This window comes from Leopardus geoffroyi, chromosome A1 (assembly GCF_018350155.1).
Source record: "Leopardus geoffroyi isolate Oge1 chromosome A1, O.geoffroyi_Oge1_pat1.0, whole genome shotgun sequence".
Lineage (NCBI taxonomy): Eukaryota > Metazoa > Chordata > Mammalia > Carnivora > Felidae > Leopardus > Leopardus geoffroyi.
Window position 1 is genome coordinate 92,121,094 of NC_059326.1, and position 20,684 is coordinate 92,141,777.

At 36.8% G+C, this 20,684-nt stretch overlaps 1 protein-coding gene across 2 annotated transcripts in view; it reads left to right on the forward strand.

The window, feature by feature from the left end:
- The window catches only part of YTHDC2 (YTH domain containing 2), a 72,236-nt gene that overhangs the window by 28,858 nt on the left and 22,694 nt on the right, over nt 1–20,684 (forward strand). For both annotated transcript variants that reach the window (XM_045486004.1, XM_045486013.1), the window contains 13 exons: nt 1,463–1,589; nt 1,793–1,858; nt 6,285–6,463; nt 6,714–6,810; nt 6,890–6,977; nt 7,066–7,146; nt 9,067–9,149; nt 12,599–12,704; nt 14,167–14,286; nt 14,606–14,878; nt 17,809–17,935; nt 19,080–19,285; nt 19,630–19,825. In XM_045486004.1, the coding sequence (XP_045341960.1) occupies nt 1,463–1,589; nt 1,793–1,858; nt 6,285–6,463; nt 6,714–6,810; nt 6,890–6,977; nt 7,066–7,146; nt 9,067–9,149; nt 12,599–12,704; nt 14,167–14,286; nt 14,606–14,878; nt 17,809–17,935; nt 19,080–19,285; nt 19,630–19,825 (1,749 nt within the window). The remainder of the gene's footprint in view (nt 1–1,462; nt 1,590–1,792; nt 1,859–6,284; nt 6,464–6,713; nt 6,811–6,889; nt 6,978–7,065; nt 7,147–9,066; nt 9,150–12,598; nt 12,705–14,166; nt 14,287–14,605; nt 14,879–17,808; nt 17,936–19,079; nt 19,286–19,629; nt 19,826–20,684) is intronic.

Genomic DNA, 20,684 nt, shown 5'->3' on the forward strand with positions numbered 1-20,684 from the left:
TGACGCGGGGCTCAAACTCACGGACCGCGAGATCGTGACCTGGCTGAAGTCGGACGCTTAACCGACTGCGCCACCCAGGCGCCCCATAAGCAATTTTATTATATTGCATTCCTTGAGACATATATTCTAGGAAAGAACTTAAACTCAATAGAACTTTGTTTTTCTCATGGAGGGATTTTATGGTTTGTAAACTTTCTGCCAATGCTTTATTTCCATTAAACATCTCAGTAAGTAACAGCCTGGAATGGTGGAATGAAAACAAAACTAAAGAACAACAAAAAATGGTCTTGAACTTTGCATTTGCACTTTTAAGCATTCATTACCAGTTGCTGATGAACATTAACTTTTTTTTTTTTTTTTTTCAACGTTTATTTATTTTTGGGACAGAGAGAGACAGAGCATGAACGGGGGAGAGGCAGAGAGAGAGGGAGACACAGAATCGGAAACAGGCTCCAGGCTCTGAGCCATCAGCCCAGAGCCTGACGCGGGGCTCGAACTCATGGACTGCGAGATCGTGACCTGGCTGAAGTCGGACGCTTAACCGACTGCGCCACCCAGGCGCCCCATAACTTTTTAATTCTTTGTATTTTGTCATCTGATGATTAAGACATATCCAGGCTTAGGAAAATTATTTAAGGGTTCTGCAAGTTACTGGTTTTCCTCTTCTGTTTTAATTATCATGGTGATCTTAAGACAGCTTAACAACTATCTTTCCTTCTCTTGCCTTCCAAATGATTGTCCCTATTCCATCATTTATTTTTATTTATTTATTTATTTGTTTGTTTATTTATTTATTTATTTATTTATTTACTTATTTATTATTTTTTTAGAGAGAGTGTGAGTGGGGGAGAGGGACACAGGGCGAGGGAGAGAGAATCCCAAGCAGGCTCTGCACTCAGCATGGAGCCTGACATGGGGCTCAATCCTGTAACCCTGGGATCATGACCTGAGCTGAAGTCAAAAGTTGGATGCTCAACTGACTGAGCCACCCAGGCACCCCTCCTCCATCGTGTTTATATATATATATATTTTTTTAATTTTTTTTTTTCAACGTTTATTTATTTTTGGGACAGAGAGAGACAGAGCATGAACGGGGGAGGGGCAGAGAGAGAGGGAGACACAGAATCGGAAACAGGCTCCAGGCTCTGAGCCATCAGCCCAGAGCCCGACGCGGGGCTCGAACTCACGGACCGCGAGATCGTGACCTGGCTGAAGTCGGACGCTTAACCGACTGCGCCACCCAGGCGCCCCATCGTGTTTATATTAAAAGCATATGAATGACATCTCCTTGGATGATCTGAGTTAAGGTTATGTAATACTGTTACCATGTAGTGGGTTAAGGCGCAAAGTCCCAAGTGAATTCTCCTGACAGTCATTTATTTCTTTCATTTAACTTAAAAAAAATTAAAACGATTTAAAAAATTTGGAAATGTAACCTATATTTATCCTTTCCTGTTTTTAGTTGATTATAGGCATAGCGAAACCAGTGCAACAGCTCTGATGGTTGCTGCTGGACGAGGTTTTTCAAGTCAAGTAGAGCAGTTAATTAGCATGGGAGCCAACGTGCACAGTAAAGCGTCAAATGGCTGGTAATTGTAAACTGCATCCGTTCTTTGTATGTCTTGGTCCAGCTACACATACTGTCTTTGATTTCTTACGTTTGTCTTTATGTTAAAAGCTGTTCTATAATAATTGCTGGAATATCTCTAATGGGTGAATGAATAATGTGACTAGTTTTATAATTTTGAAAACATCATTTTTCTAATAGTTTGATATCTTTGAATTTTGGCAGGATGGCTTTAGATTGGGCTAAACACTTTGGACAGACTGAAATTGTGGATCTTCTGGAATCTTACAGGTAAAACTTTATTCTGTGCTTAATTAACCCTAACTTTTTTATTTAAAAAAAAAAAATTTTTTTTTTAACATTTATTCATTTTGAGAGACAGAGGCAGAGCATGAGCAGGGGAGGGGGAGAGAGAGAGAGATACAGAATCCGAAGCAGGCTCCAGGCTCTGAGCTGTTTGTTAGCACAGAGCCCGACGCGGGGCTTGAACTCACAAACCGCAAGACCAGGACCTGAGCTGAAGTCGGACGCTCAACTGACTGAGCCACCCAGGTGCCCCCTAACTTCTTTTTTAAAAGCTTAGCTGTGAAAATCAGTATGATGCTGTAGGCTATAGTCTCTTATTCAGAGATTTTCTTTTGTGTTTTTTTTTTTTGCTGTTGGTTTCTGAATTCTAAGGAGTTCTAAGGAAAAAAAAAAATTTTGTAGGGTGCCGGTAAGATCCACTATGCTGTAATAATTTATTTTATTTTGAAAAACAGAAGGATTTCCAGTTAAACATGGTAGCTAGAACACATGTAATTTATCTGCATTTTCACAAAACTTCATTGAAATGGTACAGAAGGAATGTTCAAGCTAATAAAGTGAAAGAGATTGGAAGAGGTCATAGCAACTGATAGAAGAAATTAGTAAATTTTTGGGTACTAGAAGGCTAGTGGATCGGTGCTGGTTGACGTGGCAGAGCTGAGAAAACTGAAACCTAAGTGCCCACAGAAGGAAGTGCCAGTGAGAAACAGATTCATTTTAGCTTCTTAGAGGCTCACTTAACTAATTCTTTTTTTTTTAAATGAATCTTTTTTTTTTTTTAATGTTTATTTTTGAGAGAGAGACAGAGCGTGAGTAGGGAGGGGCAGAGAGAGAGGGAGACACAGATCTGAAGCAGGCTCCAGGCTCTGAGCTGTTAGCACAGAGGTCGACGCGGAACTCAAACTCGTCAACCATGAGATCATGACCTGAGCTGAAGTCGGACACTCAACTGACTGAGCCACCCAGGCGCCCCTCACTTAACTACTTCTGAATAACAGTGAAAGAAAAGGCCAAAAACAAAACAAAAACAAAAAACACAACAACAAAAAACCCCCCAAGATCCCAGAATTGATTGAAATTCTCTATGAGGAACATTTAGAATTCCAGATTCCCTTCTCCCCTCCACCAGGTGATACCACTTCCCCACCTTTGCAGGAAGTGGGAAGTATATTAAAAAATAAAGCCACGGACATGTTGGACTTGGAGGTACCAGGCACAGTGGGAGAGTAGGAGTGAGGCATCAAACAGAAAAGTCTAAAGACTGAAAGTTGAGGTACCATCCGCTCCCTTCCACTGCTGTCCTGTTGCCTTTTCCTGTTTGAAGCTTATGTTCTTTAGCAGAAAACTTGAGAATTCTTTCCTGGGAAAACAGACGAAGCCAAGGGAAAAGAATTAGAATTATAGAAGGTTGGGTATTCCTTCAGTGAAATGACCATCTTTAAACTAGATAGCTCAGCAATTGTCACCTGTGCAGATGGAGTTTTTTTTGTTTTTTTTTTTTCATTGTCTTTAAAGATGAACAAAACGTTGGGGATTGATCACTGGGAATCTTTGAGGGGAAAAAGCACCCACAATCCAACAGACAACAATAGCAACCAAAAAACCTGGAACTTGGATGGGACTAAGCGTTAGTGACCAGAAGAAGACTTCAAAAACTAATAGAAAATATTCATGAAAGAGAAACAATGTGTTATAAAACAGGAACAGAACACATATCTTTGTTTAAATCTTACCTTCATGGGGGCTACCTAATTAATCCTATTACTGCAGTCTACCTCCTGTGCTACTGATCCTCCTTAACTGATTCTACTTTGATTTAAAAAAGAAGAATCAGACAATACTTTTCACAATCCTATGAAACAAAGCCTTCATTTTGGTAATTAAAGGTTTTAGGTAAATTTAGGTCAGATTGTATAGATTTTAATGTTTATTTATTTTTGAGACAGAGACTGAGACAGCGCATGAACTGGGGAGGGTCAAAGAGAGAGGGAGACACAGAATCTGAAACAGGCTCCAGGCTCTGAGCTGTCAGCACAGAGCCTGACGCGGGGCTCAAACTCACGGACTGCGAGATCACAACCTGAGCCGAAGTCGGACGCTTAACCAACTGAGCCACCCAGGCGCTCCCAGATTGTGTAGATTTTAGATTAGATATCTTAAGAAAAGAGAAAGATACTTTATTAAAGGAAAAGGTACCTGGAGGAAACATGTTTAGTAATACGTGGATAGCATCTATCGGTCTTCAACCCGTAAGAATCAAAAGTGAAAAAAATGGAATTTGAAGTTAAAATATATCAAAACATCTTTTATTGAAGAACATATAAATGTTTTATATGAGTTGGGGTTTTGTATTTAATTCTATAGATATAGTCTCAGGTATTAGATGAAGTATGTTTGAAGTATGAAATTAGTCTTTTCGTTTTAATTTCAATTAAATGCTAATGATGTTTAGAGTGACAAAGTTCTTAGCAATGGCAGGATTTGTTGTCATTTCAGTTAATAGCACCCAGAACTTGCAGTCCTTTTAGTGCTAATACTTTGAATGCTCCACTTTGAATGCTTCTTAGGGTGCTAGGAAGTATCTCAGTAGACACTATACATTACCAAGTACAGGAGTTATCTGGATAATATTCTAATTATCCTGGCTACCTGGGCTTTCTTTTTAGTCCACAGATCATGACATTATCAATCACCAATTTTAAACATTTAAAATGCAATTTATTAATAAAATGTGTGTTGGATTATTGATAATTGATATGTAAAGTTAGTGGGTTTTTTTTGAGAGTGCTAGTGGAGAGGGTCAAAGGGAAAGAGAGAGAGCATCTCAAGCAGGTTCCACACCCAGTATGTAGCCCGACATGGGGCTCCATCCCACGACCATGACATCATGACCCGAACTGAAATCAAGAGTTGGGTGTTCAACTGACTGAGCCAACCAGGCTCCCTTGAAGTTAGAGCTTTAAACAAAGAACACACTCCTCTCCTCATTTACCTGTTAAGAAGTAAAAAACCAAAAAACTTGGAGTATTTGAAAAAGGATCTTAAATTTAAAATACTACAATTTTAAGTTTAATATTTTCCCTATTGAGATCAGGCTTCATTTTCTGCTAAGCTCTTTAAGAGAAATGGGCTGAACTGAACTTCCTCGAAATCTTATTGATAGTTACTAGTGATGGCAGTAGTTTATATTTTTATATAGAGGATGAAGAAGCAAGCAATTATTTAATTTATGCTGATTCTGGGCTTTTGGAAAGTAGTGAAATCAATCTGCTTTTAGAATAGAATTACCAAGTTAGCAGTCATGTTAAGCTGGTACCTGTAGAATTGTGGTTTGTTTGTTTTTTTAACATAGACTTTTCTTCAGAGTATTGTTTATAAGAGTGAACAACCTGTTGAAATATAAATGATGATTGAAAATTTGTGTCTTTTAAGTTTTATTATGGTAAAGTTTACATACCACATGAGTTAGTTCACCCATGTTACACAGTCATTACCACAATCAATTTTGAGAACGTTTTCATTACCCATCTCCCCCCAAAAAACGCAACTCTTCCAGCTCTCGACACCTAGTGTACTTTCTGTTTCTGTAGGTTTGTCTATTCTGTACACTTAATCTAAGTGGAATGGTCTTTTTGTGATTGGCTTCTTTCATTAGCATAATGTGTTCCAAGGTTCATCCATGTTGTAGCAGGTGTTCTTTTTCTGACTAATAACCTACTCTGTGGATACATCACGATTTGTTTAACCATTCATCAATTGATGAACATTTGGGTTTCCACTTTTTGACTCTCACCAATAATTCTGGTATGAACATTTGTGTACACATATTTATATGGACATGTATTTTCATTTCCCTTGTTTATATACCTAGCAGTGGAAGTGGAATTGCTGGGACGTGTGGTCACACTGTGTTTAACATTTTGAGGAACCGCCATATTCTTTTTCAAAGTGGCTTCACCATTTTATGCTCTCACCAGCAGTGTATGATGGTTACAGTTTCTCCACACCCTCTCTCCACACTTACTTTCTTGTCTTTTTTTTATTGTAGTCCTCCTAGTGAGTGTGAAGTGGTATTCATTGTGGTTTTGATTTTCATTTCTCTGATGACTAATGATGTTGAATATCTTTTCAGTGTGTTTATTGGCCATTCGTATATTGTCTTTGGAGAAATGTCTTCAGATTGTGTTTTCAAAAATCACTTACTGACAAATTTTACTTTGGATAATGTACTGTAAACCAAAACATGAATTGTAGCTGGGACATTAAGTATCACTTACCCTCTTTAGGGTGTATTTAAAATTTGAAGAAGGATATCATGGGAATTGTTGGCCTTAAAGGATTACTCTTTTTTGATGAAAATTGAGTTTGTGGGTTTTTTTTGTTGTTGTTGTTTTTGTCTTTTTTTTCCTAGTGCTTCACTGGAATTTGGAAATCTAGATGAAAGTTCTCTGGTACACACAAATGGGAGTGACCTCAGTGCAGAAGACAGAGAGCTCCTGAAAGCTTATCATCACAGTTTTGATGATGAAAAAGTAGACTTGGATTTGATCATGCACCTTCTATACAATATCTGCCATGGTTGCGATGCTGGTAAATAACTACTGTCTAAAATAACTGGAACAACAGTGTATACTTCGATTTCAAAATTAATATGTTGTGTGTACAGATTTTTGTGTAATTCCATTGGCAGTATTGCATAAATAATCTCTTAAACATCATAAGTATCACAGTTTATTAGTACATAAAAACACGTGATAGAGTTCATTATAGATGGTTCTGTTGATTGGTTCTGGTTTGTAAAACCAGAGGTTTACTGTTAAAAACATTATTCTTCTCCAAGGAGCAATATTAATTTTCCTGCCTGGATATGATGAAATTGTTGGACTGCGGGATCGTATCCTGTTTGATGACAAGCGGTTTGCTGATAACACACACAGGTAAAAGCTAAAGCTTTATATTTGCTGCTTTAAGTAACAGATAGGTACCATAGTGTATTTTCCCTTTCATTGTCAACAGATATCAAGTCTTTATGCTTCATTCAAATATGCAAACATCTGATCAAAAGAAGGTATTGAAAAACCCGCCTGCTGGTGTTCGAAAAATTGTAAGCTTTATAAAATCTTCTTTTGTCCATTTTATTAGTCATTGGTCCTGTTTTCGTATTAAGTGTAACATAACATTCCATTTTGCAGATCCTTTCCACCAATATTGCTGAAACCAGCATCACAGTCAATGATGTTGTCTTTGTTATTGATTCTGGTAAGGTGAAAGAGGTAGGTTGGAGGAATTGTATTTTATTTTAATGAAGAAGATTAAGTTACATTCCAATAAATGCTTTTATAAGCAGAATTCACTTTAGTGAGAAAATTTCTGGTTCTGCCTGAATTTACCATAGTAGTCGTTGATTTCTCCAAAGTGAATATTTTACTTTAAACAGTTCAGAATATAAGATCCAGTTAGTGTAACAAATTATATTAAAAAAATGAGCTTCTGCTGATTAAATATTAGGAAGAAAGTAAAGGGTTGGCTAGCTACACTGAAAATTTTGTCACAGTGTGGGAATTTGATTACATATTTTGTATGCTTTCCTTCTACATGTGGGCATGGACCATGTCCCTCCTGTTCAATGTTTAATCTCCGGTGCTCCACATGTAGCAGATACTCAAAAGATATTTAGTTTGAGAGAACCATACTCAGAGGAAGCTGACAAAACTAAAGTTCAGCAAATGATAGCGGACACATGGGTCCATTACCTGCTTTTATAAAAATAAATTCCGTCGGAACACTGCCATGTTCACTCTTCTGCCTATTGACTATGGCTGCTTTCACACTGCAGATGGCAGATTTGAATTAGTTGCACCAGAGACTCTCTACAAAGGCTAAAATATTTACTGCCAACCCAGTAGAAATAAAAGACAGCATTTATTTTCGTTAGCATTAGAATACTCAGCAGTTCTCAATGCCCTTAACTTTGGTAGGTCCTTTTACTGAAAGAGTTGAAAGTGAGAGGTGGTTGATTTTCAAGGAAAGGTACTATCTATGTTGGGGAAAGCAAATGATCTCTGTTCTAGTGGATATAAATGATCATGTTTTAATGTGAAAAAAATTTATTAATTGCTTTATAATGTTTTCAAAGTAATTTTAAGGAATATCTTATAGAACACAAGATTTTATTACAAAATTTGGACATTTCATTATAGTTGGATACTATAAAGAAGGGATAATACATTTTGTTTTTTTATAAGAGGATAGTGATGAATATTATCTTTAAAAGTCTGAATGGTGAGTCCATAAAAATTCAGATTTTATTGCCCTGAAATTAGCTAAAGCTGAACAAGTGAATTTTGAATAATTTAGAAATTAATTCCTATAGGTATCATTTATCAAGTAAACCATAGTTAAGGATATGATGATAGTGTCAGAAGTTATTTTACATACAAAATTGACAAATGTGACATTTTATTAAAAACTATTGGTACTATTTTTTCTAAAGATCCTATAATTAAACTATTATGAGAATGCATTTGTAATTGCTCTATATAGTTATCCTATGAAAGGGAAAGTGTAAGTCACTGAATGATTAAGTATATATTCTAGTTAGGAATCCACTCTTTTAAAGTATTTCTCTATAGTGAATTTTTGCTTTAGAATCTTTGAGGATGTATGGAGGGAATAATGGTTCTTTTTAAAATTCTTTTTTTTTTTTTTTTTTAGTATTTATTTTTGAGAGACAGAGCACAAGCAGGGAAGGGGCAGGGAGAGAGGGAGACACAGAATCCAAAACAGCCTGACATGGGGCTGGAACCCATGAACCGTGAGATCATGACCTGAGCCAAAGTCGGGTCGCTTAACTGACTGAGCCACCCAGGCACCCCTATTTATTTCTGAGAGTGAGAGAGACGGAGAGCGAGCACACGCTCAGCAGGGGAGGGGCAGAGAGAGAGAGGGAGACACAGAATCTGAAGCAGGGTCCAGGCTTTGAGCTGCCAGCCACAGACCCCGAGGTGGGGCTCGAACTCACAGACTGCGAGATCATGACCTGAGCTAAAGCTGGACGCTTAACTGACTGAGCCACCCAGGCGAAGAGGCTTTAAATTAAACTTGGCATGTTAAAGTATATTCATAATGTTTCTTGCTGTTTCTTCTTAAACACCTTTTATAAAAGTTTTAACATGAAGAAAACTTAATTACAGAAATCCTTTGATGCACTGAATTTTGTTACAATGTTAAAAATGGTGTGGATTTCCAAAGCTAGTGCCATACAACGAAAAGGCAGGTAATGTACATTCATTCACTCAATTGCCTATAAAATGGAAACATTTTGGTATGTATTACATATTTAATATATATTCTTTCTATAAAATGTTAAGATTTTCATGTTAATCTTCATTTTTATATTTTTGTAAAGCAATCCATTTTAAAATATACTTTTTTTAAAGGTTGAATTCAGCTTATTTTAAATTTTTTTGCCTAGTATAATCTATACTCAGAAGATGTAAGAAACATAGACAAAATTAAATGGAAAATCTCTTCAATATTTGCTACATAGGACAAAGGACTAATTTCTGTATTTTGCAAAAAAAACCCCTTCCAAATCAATTCATGAAGACCAATACATGAACCTCACATATATCACCTCATATATGCCAAAAGAAATGTAAATTAGTGAGGTAATATTTTTTGCTTATCACCGGATTGTCATTGATGAAAATGTTTAACAGTACATACAACAGAGTTGGCAAAAGTATAGGCCAGTAAGCTTTCATGGTTTGCTGATGGGAGTGTAAATTGGTGTGACTTCTTCAGAGGACAGTTTGAAACTGTCGATCCAGATCTACCCTTTGCCACTGGATTCACCTTCTCATAATTTGTCCTGAGTATACTTGTGCACTGTGTGCAGGGATGTGTTTAAGAATGTTTTCTGCAGCATTGTTTGTAATAGTGAAAAATCTGAGAACATTGTAGTGTCCATTAGTAGTGAAGTATTGTAGTTAGATAAATCATGCTGTAGTCACACAATGGTATACTAGGTAAGTGTTAAAAGGAAAGATGTAGATGTATGTATTTTTATAGTGGAATGGGTTTTCAGAATATATTTAATTGAAAAAAGTAAGGTGTAGAACGTGCATCCAATAGTATTTGCTTGTGCTAAATATGTATATGTGTATATATATATGTACGTGTATATATAGTTTAATGTTTATTTTTGTGAGAGAGATGGAGTGTGAGCGGGGGAGGGGCAAAGAGAAAGGGAGACACAGAATCCGAAGCAGGCTCCAGGCTCTGAGCTGTCAGCACAAAGCCCGACACGGGGCTCGAACCCACAAACTGTGAGATCATGATCTGAGCTGAAGTCTGATGCTCAACCGACTGAGCCACCCAGGCGCCCCAGTATATATTTAGGCACAAATGCATTGTCAAGTTTGAGAGAAACATTAAAAAAACAATTGTTGACTCTGAGAAGGTGGGTTTGTGGGGCTCTTGAAGGAGATTTAATTTTCATTTTATTGCTTTGTAGTTTGGTTACTTATTTTAATAAATAACATGCTTGCGTTACTTTTTCTTTTTAAAAAAAGATTAAAAAGTATTGTATTTTTCGATAATCATTTGACTGATTTTTTTCTTTCATTTTAACTGATAGAACAACATCAGATACTGACTTTAAAGATGTGCCTCTTATGCTGAAGATGGTGGATGCATTATTTCTGTGCTTTATACTTTCATAGGATGTTCTTGAGGGCTTGTTGCTATTACTGTATCAGTTGTTTTCTTATGACAAGGTGTGGCTTGATACACTGAGCTAGGTTTATAGGCTGTTAATAGTATATTATTAGGGATGAAAATCAGAAATTGTAAAAATTTTTCTTGTCATCTCTTTCAACAGGTATTTTTTTTTTTTTTTTTTTTTACAGCCTTCACTGTGCAAGTGTTAGGGATACAATGATCCAACAGAGTCTGATGAGTAGAGTTTGAGGTGGGGGGAATGGTGTAGTTCTTCTTGGAATCCAGTAAAGTAAGCAATGATAATACTATGTGATTTGTGCTACAACTGGATTATGCTTCTAGAGGAGTTAAGGTAGAATCTGAGATAAATATGAATAAAGAGGTGTTGTGGCTCTCTGTCTCTCAAAAATAAATAAATGTTAAAAAAAAAAAAGATGTTGTGGGAAGGCTTTTCTAGCAGAGGCAAGGCTTACGCAAAGGCCTAAAGAAAAGTGTGAGCAAGAAAGTTGTTTGGGTGGAGTTTAGTTTAGAGGAGAATGGTGAAAAGAGCAGAAAGAGGTAAGTTGCGGACAGGTCCTTAAGGACCCTTTTGTGTTTTCTGTCTTTCTTCTTAATAAACCAGAGGATGGTTCAATGATCATATTCTTCTAGCTCTTTGAAGAATGAGTTGGTACAGACAAAACTGATGGTAGGAGGACCCAGTAGGAGGCTCTTTCATTAATATTTGCATTTAAAATAAGGGAGAGATGACAGTAGTGTGGATTGTGATAGTGGAGAAATAAAGTAGATAATTCATTCAGGAGATACTAAGGGGTAAGGAATACTATGGAGTCAAGGATGTCATACAGGTGTCTTAGAAATTTTGTGGATGGTGGTGCCGTCGTCATGGAAAGTGGGAATAGTGGTTCTGTTGGGGAGAAGAATGAACTTTTGGTTGTGTTGAGTTTGACTGGAAAACCTAAGTGGGGCTAAAAGGTTTCATAAGGGTAAATGTAGGGTTAGGATGAAGAGATCTCAGTGGATGGAAATTGAAGTCAGGAGGATAATTACGATCCCCTTGGGAGAGAGGGTAGAGCAGGAGAGCAGAGGGCTGAGGTCCAGCCTCACAGGAACATCAACATTTAAGGACTGGCAAAAGACAGAGGTATCTCAGAAGAGGCAGGAGAGGAGGGAAAGCGAATGGGTTGATAGTGAGGAAAGTACTGATGAAGGAAGCAGTGGTCCAGAGTCTAATTTTTTGTAACTTTGTAACTATACCAGTGTGTTAGTTATGTTTGGGGGTCTGGATTGTGAGCTTTGCCAAGGTAGGGATATTTCTGTATGTCTCTCATTTAGCATACTCAGCCTTGCCATTAGCGGACATGATGACTGTGGGTGAAATGAAAAGAGACTGCTTTTCTTCGAGATATTTTTCTGCTGCTTCCCAGAAAATGATACAAGTCTGTACGGTGATGGGGAGGGTGGTGGGGATGCCACTCCCTGGGAGCTGTTTAATGCCTGCTTTGTGCAATTCTAAACAGCGGCATATGCACTGAGCTCTGAGCACAGTGCTTGTGTCAGTTCAGTAAAGCTGATGAAATTTATTTTCTTTTCAAATTTTTATTTAAATTCTAGTTAGTTAACATACAGTGCAATATTGGTTTCAGCAGTAGGTTTCAGTGATTCATCATTTACATATACAAAGCTGGTGAAATTTAAATTACCATGTATTTTTTCTTTATTTTTAGTCTCATATGTATCTTACCTAAAAAAATTTTTTTTAATCATTTCCTTAGAAGGCTTATCAGGTGGGTGTCATTCATGAATTTTTATAAATGAATCCCAGATGGGTAAAGTGCCTTCTGGAAAGATTCAGAGGGGAGGAGTATCATAGTAGGGATTTGCACTCAGATGTCCTGACCCTGGTCCATTGCTCTGTCTCCTTAGCACACTGCTTGTATAGTTTCCTTGATATAGTGTTCATTTCTTGTTTGAATCTCAATTTTTTATTTCACTTTTAAGGGCAGGGAGATGTAGACCTGGAATTTGTTTCCGGCTGTTCAGCAGACTCCGATTCCAGAATATGTTGGAATTTCAGACTCCAGAACTTTTGAGAATGCCATTACAGGTAGGAATTTACGAAACTCTAAATTAGAGGCTATTTTTGTGGGTGACAGAGGAGAAAGGACCATTTTAACTTATACTAGTTGGACTTTTAAATAATCAACTCATAAAACGAACTTATAAAATGTATATTATGTAGGGTGGTTATGTACCTAACATTTTTTTCTTATACTAGAAATTCCATAAACCTCTAAAATTTTAAAGAGTTACTTGAATGCATTTAAATTATGGTACAGTTTATAAATATGCTTTTTTTTATATGCGACATTTTAGAAGTCTAACGACCACATTGTGTTCACCTTTCACATTCTCACTGAGGATTAGAAAACAAATTATTTAAGGTCCAAAAGATAATGCCACAATCTCAGTTTAAGATGCTGAGATTACGATGGTAGTTTAGAAGGGAGTCTGCTGAGATTTCCTGGCCTTTATTGTTTTGCTTTAGGTCTTCTCACTTCACAGAACAGCCAGACATTGTAGTTTCTAGGGAAAACTACCGGAAGTACATTAATTTGATTATCTGGTGTGCTGAGATGGATGTTGGTTTCTAAACATTTCCAGAGGTACTGGATCATGTTTTTGGTATTCATGTACCTGGATGACTTCCCACTTTTCCATGCCTTATGGGTTTAGGATAAAATACAAAACTCTTAACAGGAGCCTAAATTATCTGCCCTTCCTGTGTCTCTAGTTTTAATTTTGACATCTTGTCTTTCCTTCTCTCTCTGCTCATACCAGTAGTTCGAATTTCTCAAGCACACCTTGTTTCTGTATTAGGGGCTTCCTCTGTATGCTCCGCTCTCCCTAGAATCCTCCCTCTTGTTTCTTTGATAATTACCTCCTACTCAGTCGTTACATCCAAGTTTAAGTGCTGGGTCCCCAGAGATGTTGTCTTTGACTTCCCATGGCCTCCTCCTGCCCTTGCCTGAACTTGATTAAATATTTTCCTTTATCTCTTTAGTTCTCTGTATCCTTCACAGCATTTATAAAAATTGTAACTAAGTAGTTAATTGTGTCATTATTCTGTTTTTCCCACAATGAAAAATCCACCAGGGCAGACACTTGTCTATCTTCTTTTTCTCCCAACTTGCTGCATAGTCCCTAGCACCTGGCAAGCACTTTGTTGAACGGATAAAAGATTCTAGAATGTAATGTAAAGGAAAAAAAGAGACTTCTGGACAATAACTCTTACTGTTATGTATAAGAACTGTGTGAGGAGACATCGCCAGTGTGGGCAATGGTAATCTTGATAGGAGGTAATGGAGGGTGTTTATTATATTAAAGTTCTAGCACCTAGGGCAAGGTTAGAGCCTGTCTTTCATAGAAAGACATGGTTCCCTCTACTGTTCATTTTAAGCAGAGACTCTACTAGTCGGTTTGGGGACTGTGTTTCCCATGATTTCTTTAAAAAACAAAATCACCATAAATTTCAGCATTTCAACATTATTTGCTGTTCTTATTTGCAGGAACTTTGTTTACATACTAAGCTGTTAGCCCCAGTTAATTGTCCTATTGCCGATTTCCTAATGAAAGCTCCTGAACCTCCACCTGCTTTAATTGTAAGAAATGCTGTACACATGCTTAAGGTTCGTGTCTTCATAGTTTTCACTTTACTGATTTTACTTGAAATTTAAAGGGGGAATATATCTTGCCTGATTTTTGTACTTAAAAAGATTATCTGAAAGAAGCATGTACTTTGAATAATACTCTCATGGTAATTACAGTAAAACAGTTGATGTAGATCTTTTTTTATATAAAATATTTGAAGCAAACGATGTTTTCTATAAAATGTGGCAAAAGAAAATTTACATTTTTATTTCTTTATGATTTTTAAGTATGTGGTTCGATTAAACATCATGAAACATTTTGGTCCTGCCAGATTCTGTTTTGTGTGCTTTTATTTAGACAATAGATGCAATGGACGCGTGGGAAGATCTCACTGAGCTTGGGTATCATTTGGCTGACCTGCCCGTAGAACCACATCTTGGAAAAATGGTCCTGTGTGCTGTCGTGTTAAAGTGTCTGGACCCCATCCTTACAATTGCCTGCACCCTGGCCTATCGAGACCCTTTTGTACTGCCAACCCAGGCCTCTCAAAAGCGCGCAGCTATGCTCTGTAGGAAACGCTTCACTGCAGGAACTTTCAGTGACCACATGGCACTTCTCAGAGCATTCCAGGTACTGGTCGTTGTTGTCATTTCATTTCTGAACATGTTGCTGGTTGAACAGACTTCTGGGGCAAGTGTAACAAATTAAAAAAGAGCTAGGACTCCATTAATTTGGTTTCCTTATAAAGTCACATTTTGTAAATAGCTCAGAAACATACATTCCTGCTGTCCTTGTGTTAAAATATCACTGTTTTTCTCTACCTTTTTTTCTTTTATTTTCTCAGTTTTCTCCCTGTAGGAATATGTGTATGTATATATTTATTTACTTATATGTATTTTTTAATATCCAAGTTCCTTTTAATCATATCTTGGGCAGGAAATGCTCTCAAATTTTGGTTGAGAAGCAATGTATATTTTGGGGTGCCTGGTTGACTTAGTCGATTGCGTGTCTGACTCTTGATTTGACTCAGGTCATGATCTCATGATTCGTGCGTTTGAGCGTACGTTGGGCTCCACACTGTTTGGAGCCTGCTTGGGATTCTCTCTTTGCCTCTCCCCCTCTCTCACAATAAATAAGTAAACCTAAAAAAAAAAAAAGAGATAATGTATATTATTCAAAGTATGTAGAACAAACCGAGGAAGAAACTTATCTTGAATTTAGTATCTCTGTGTTGATTTTTTTTTTTTTTTAGAGTATGTCTTTTTCTTGTGTGCTCAAGACACGATGCTAAGAACTTAATTTTATAAAATAAAATCTAAATAGCATTTAAAACTTTTTAAGATAACAGTAGTGAGAAATTGATGAACATGATAAATAAGCAAGAAAAGATAAGGAAAATAGGATTCTGAGGAAAGGAAATGATATGTAATTTAGAATTTCAGTTATGTGGAGAAGAATATGTTATTTCTTGAAAAGGCGTCCTTAAATTCTCTTGAATGTGGGCTATGACTATACATTTTTTAAAAATTTCATTTTGTTGGGACGCCTGGGTGGCTCATTTGGTTAAGTGCCAACTTCGGCTCAGGGTTGATCTCACCGTTTGTGAATTTGAGCCCTGCATCGGGCTCTGTGCTGACAGCTCAAAGCCTGGAGCCTGCTTCAGATCCTGTGTCTCCCTATCTGTCTGCCCCTCCCCTGCCCGTGCCCTGTCTCTCTCTCTGTCAAAAATAAAATAAACATTAAAAAAAATTTCATTTTGTTTATGCAGAAGTGACTCTTTTCCAGGCATAGATGTTTTTTTCACTATATACGGTTTAAAGAAAACACTGGCAAGCTATTTTGTGAGCATTATTGAACAATGGATAATGCAATGCTATTGAGTCTATTAGATACCACGTCTTACAGTAGATTTGTTGAGTAGATAATAATTAGAGGGAGATTTGGAGTAGAATTCCTATGTATTCTTTGCTTTTCCCCCAGCTCCTTCAAGAGCAGAAAGGATAAATTACTGCTTTGGTCTTTCAGTTATATTCCAAAGCAAGAAAAGTCATTTTCAAAGAGAAGTTTTCCTATACTGCATATAGATGGTTTCTAGAAATCCCACTTCCCATTCAAAGATAGATTAAGAGGTTGATATAGAGCTTATTTTTGGAGGACTGGAGTGGCAGAATCCTTAAATATAAGTGGTGTTTATAGTGGCTTAGTTAAAAACCTCCCACACTTCAGTGGAAGAAAATTAGCAAACACATATGAAAAGTTAAATATGTTTACACAGCTGGTCATTTAAGTTAAAGGATACGTAGTTCTCATTGGGATTTTATAAACTCAGTGACTTTCGTAGCATTTGAGTATAAATTAATGATAAATTTCATTTGATCATAAAGTCTTAGGTTTTATTTTTTATATTTAATTTTAAAATTTTATTTTTTTATTTTTTAATTAAAAAAATTTTTTTTAATGTCTATTTATTATTGAGAGACTGAGAGACACAGAGCGTGAGCAGGGGAGGGGTAGGGAGAGGGGGAGACATAGAATCCGAGGCAGGCTCCAGGCTCTGAGCTGTCAGCACAGAGCCCGACGCGGGGCTCGAACTCACAAACTACGAGATCATGACCTGAGCTGAAGTCGGTCGCTCAACTGACTGAGCCACCCAGGCGCCCCCTAATTTTAAAATTTTAATAAAAAAAATTGAGACGTCATTGACATATTAGTTTTAGGTGTAAAACACATTGATACTGTAATTGTATGCATTGCAAAATGATCTCCACAGTAAGTCTAGTTAACATCTATCATTGCATATAGTTACAAATTTTTTTCTGTTTGTGATGATAACTTTTAAGATATACTCTCTGGTATGTTAACTAGATTTATTGTGGTGATAATTTCACATTAATATATGGATATTGGATCACTATTTTGTATACCTGAAATGAGTATAGTGTTAAATGTCAGTGATACCTCAATAAAAAAAAGTGGACAAAAAAAAATCTCTCTTATCAACTTTCAAATATACAATACAGTGTTATTAACTGTAGTTACCATGCTGTACTACAGTTACCTTCCCAGGACTTAATTTATTTTGTAACTGGAAGTTTGTATCTTTTGACTCCTTTCATCCATTTTACTTCCTCTCCTCCCTCACCTCTGGCAACTACCAATCTGTTCTCTGTATCTTTGAGTTTTGTTTGTTTGTTTATTTATAAATGTTTATTTAATTTTGAGAGAGAGAGAGAGAGAGAGCACAAGGCAGGGAGAGGCAGAGAGAGAGGGAGACACAGAATCTGAAGCAGGCTTCAGGCTCCAAGCTGTCAGCACAGAGCCTGATGTGGGGCACGAACCCACGAACTGTGAAATCACAACCTGAACCGAAGACGGACGCATAACTGACCTGAGTCACCCAGGCGCCCTGAGTTTTGTTTTTTTTAATGAAGTCCTAGATTTTATCAAATAATTAGAAGGAGAATTGACCTTGAGTGGTTAATGTAGTGGTTTTCAGTTACTTTGCTGCCTAACTAAGGAGTTTGGTAAATGTGTCTCGTTATATAATTATGTTTTTGTAGGCATGGCAGAAAGCACGAAGTGATGGGTGGGAGCGAGCCTTTTGCGAAAAGAATTTTCTTTCGCAAGCTACCATGGAAATAATCATTGGTATGAGAACTCAGTTGCTTGGTCAACTTAGAGCATCAGGTAATGTTTTCCCAGAGAACCTATTTAGACCACTGAGAGTACCCTACCTATACCTCGTAGTATTTGTAGTGTTAACTGATGCCATTTTACATTATTTTTATGATGTTTTCACATTGTTGTAGATCTTGTATTTATGAACTGTGTTGTAGACTCCTATGTGATCTCAGAGTTTGTTGATTTAAAAAATGATATTGTGGAGGCCTGTAGCTGAGAAATCTATGAGCACCTTTTGATACTGTAGGCAGTGAGCAATTTGTAGTCTTTTTGTTGGCAAAGATCATTGTAGATAATGTAGCTCTGTTTTATCACTGTTAATAAACGATTATTTAGCTCTGTGAAATAGAAGTTAAAAAATGTAAGTAGGTTGATCTGAATGCTGGTCTTCATGTTTGTGGAACATAAAACAACTAGTAATCACTTGAAGGTACTTAATTTTTTTTTTTAAAAAGAATGCCAGTATTGCTATGTCAATTTAGAATTGTATCTTTAAATTTCCTTTTGAGTAGCATGGTACATTGAAAAAATAGCCAAAGACTACCAGAGCCTGGATTCATAGATTAGCTAAAGTGTTAAAATAATATAAGGAGCGAGCCAAAGGATTTCGAGTTGTTGTAAATATCGGGAAATGTGAAGGGCTTTGGAAATTCAAGCAAGAATATATTTACTTCACTCCAGAATTTGTCTGTCATAACCACAGTGTTATTAGTACCAGTTAGAAGAGTGGTTTAGATTTTCAGCTGTGACTTTAGTACATTTATTTTTTTAAATTTTAGTACATTTCTCACAGCAGCTTAAGAAGAACTTTATAAAAAGCAAGAGTGTGTATTTTTTTAAATTTTCAGCTGTGACTTTAGTGCATTTCTTTTTTTAAATTTTAGTACATTTCTGATCGCAGCTTATGAAGAACTTTATAGCAAGAGTGTGTATTTTTTTTAAGAGTCCCACATCCCCAGTGAACAAACCTAAACTTTATTAGAATATTTAATCTGTATCTTAAACTTACCAGAGGAGATTTTATTAATTGCTCTGGAATTTGAATATCCCTAAACTTACATGGGCTATACAATTTTTGTAAAAAATGCATACGTTTAAAAGTATATTTTGCACAATAGAAAGAGTTGGTGTGGTTTTTTCCTCCTTCTAGGTTTTGTTAGAGCACGAGGCGGTGGTGACATTCGAGATGTTAACACAAATTCTGAGAACTGGGCTGTCGTTAAAGCTGCATTGGTGGCAGGCATGTATCCTAATGTAGTCCATGTGGACAGAGAGAATGTAGTACTGACAGGGCCAAAGGAGAAAAAAGTTCGGTTTCATCCCACTTCAGTTCTCAGTCAGCCTCAGTATAAAAAGGTAAAACATTTTTAATGCTGTCTTAGGCCTTGAAGTCAAACTGATCTAATTTACATAGTTGAAGATCAACCAAAAATGCTCCAAATACCAGCCTGCTTTAAGAGATTAGTTACCTATGTCTAATTCAACATTGGAACAAATTTTTGATGGAATCTTAGAGTTGGAAGAGGTAGTGTGTTAGGTAATGAGGACTACTAACTGTATGAACAAGGACGTGCTTTAGTTTTTGCTTGAGTATTAATACACCTCATCTGTTTCATTGAGGGACTTTTTACATTTTAAAAGTATTGCCGGTAAACTAGGTGACATACAGTTAACAATTCTTCAATCCATTTTTCTAATAGATTCCTCCAGCCAATGGTCAGGCTGCAGCGATTCAGGCACTACCTACAGATTGGCTTATTTATGATGAAATGACCAGGGCCCATAGAATAGCTAATATTCGATGTTGTTCAGCAGTGACACCCGTCACTATATTGGTATTCTGTGGACCAGCTAGATTGGCAAGTAACGCTCTTCAAGAACCTTCATCATTTCGAGGTAAATGGATTATGAAGGAAATGAAAATCTATCTTTAATGAAATTTTTTTCACTGGACCAAATAAATTTTGAAATTACGAAAATTTATGTAGTAGTAGCTCCCTTTTGATATGGTAAGACTAATTAGAAACTACTGAAGTATACCTCAGTTCTTTTTTTTTTTTTTTTAATTTTTTTTTTTTTCCAACGTTTATTTATTTTTGGGACAAAGAGAGACAGAGCATGAACGGGGGAGGGGCAGAGAGAGAGGGAGAAACAGAATCGGAAACAGGCTCCAGGCTCTGAGCCATCAGCCCAGAGCCCGACGCAGGGCTCGAACTCACGGACCGCGAGATCGTGACCTGGCTGAAGTTGGACGCTTAACCGACTGCGCCACCCAGGCACCCCTACCTCAGTTCTTAAAATTGATTTTTCTAAAGGTAACTTGGTATTGATTTGTGCATTTTTGATTAATCTTGATAGGTTTACTTTTCTCTCCCACTTGAAGTTAAATAACAGTTTAACATAAATAAAGGTAATTGTTTAAGGAAATAATATTAATAGTGACCCATGATCTCATTTCCCTTATGCAAACACTTTTTAATATTATTTTAAAATTATGTTTAATATTTTTACATATTTCTTAAGCTATTTTACATTGTTATTTTCATTATGCAGAATATAAGTTTTAAAAAATCTTTTATATTAATGGCTGCAAAATATACTATCACTTAAAAGTGGCATAATGCATTTAAAATGTTCTGGCGGGAGCGGGGGGCCTCTGGGTCGCTCAGTTGGTTAAGCATCTTACTTTGGCTCAGGTCATGATCTCGTGATTTGTGAGTTCGAGCCCCACATCAGGCTCGCTGCTCTCAGCCTG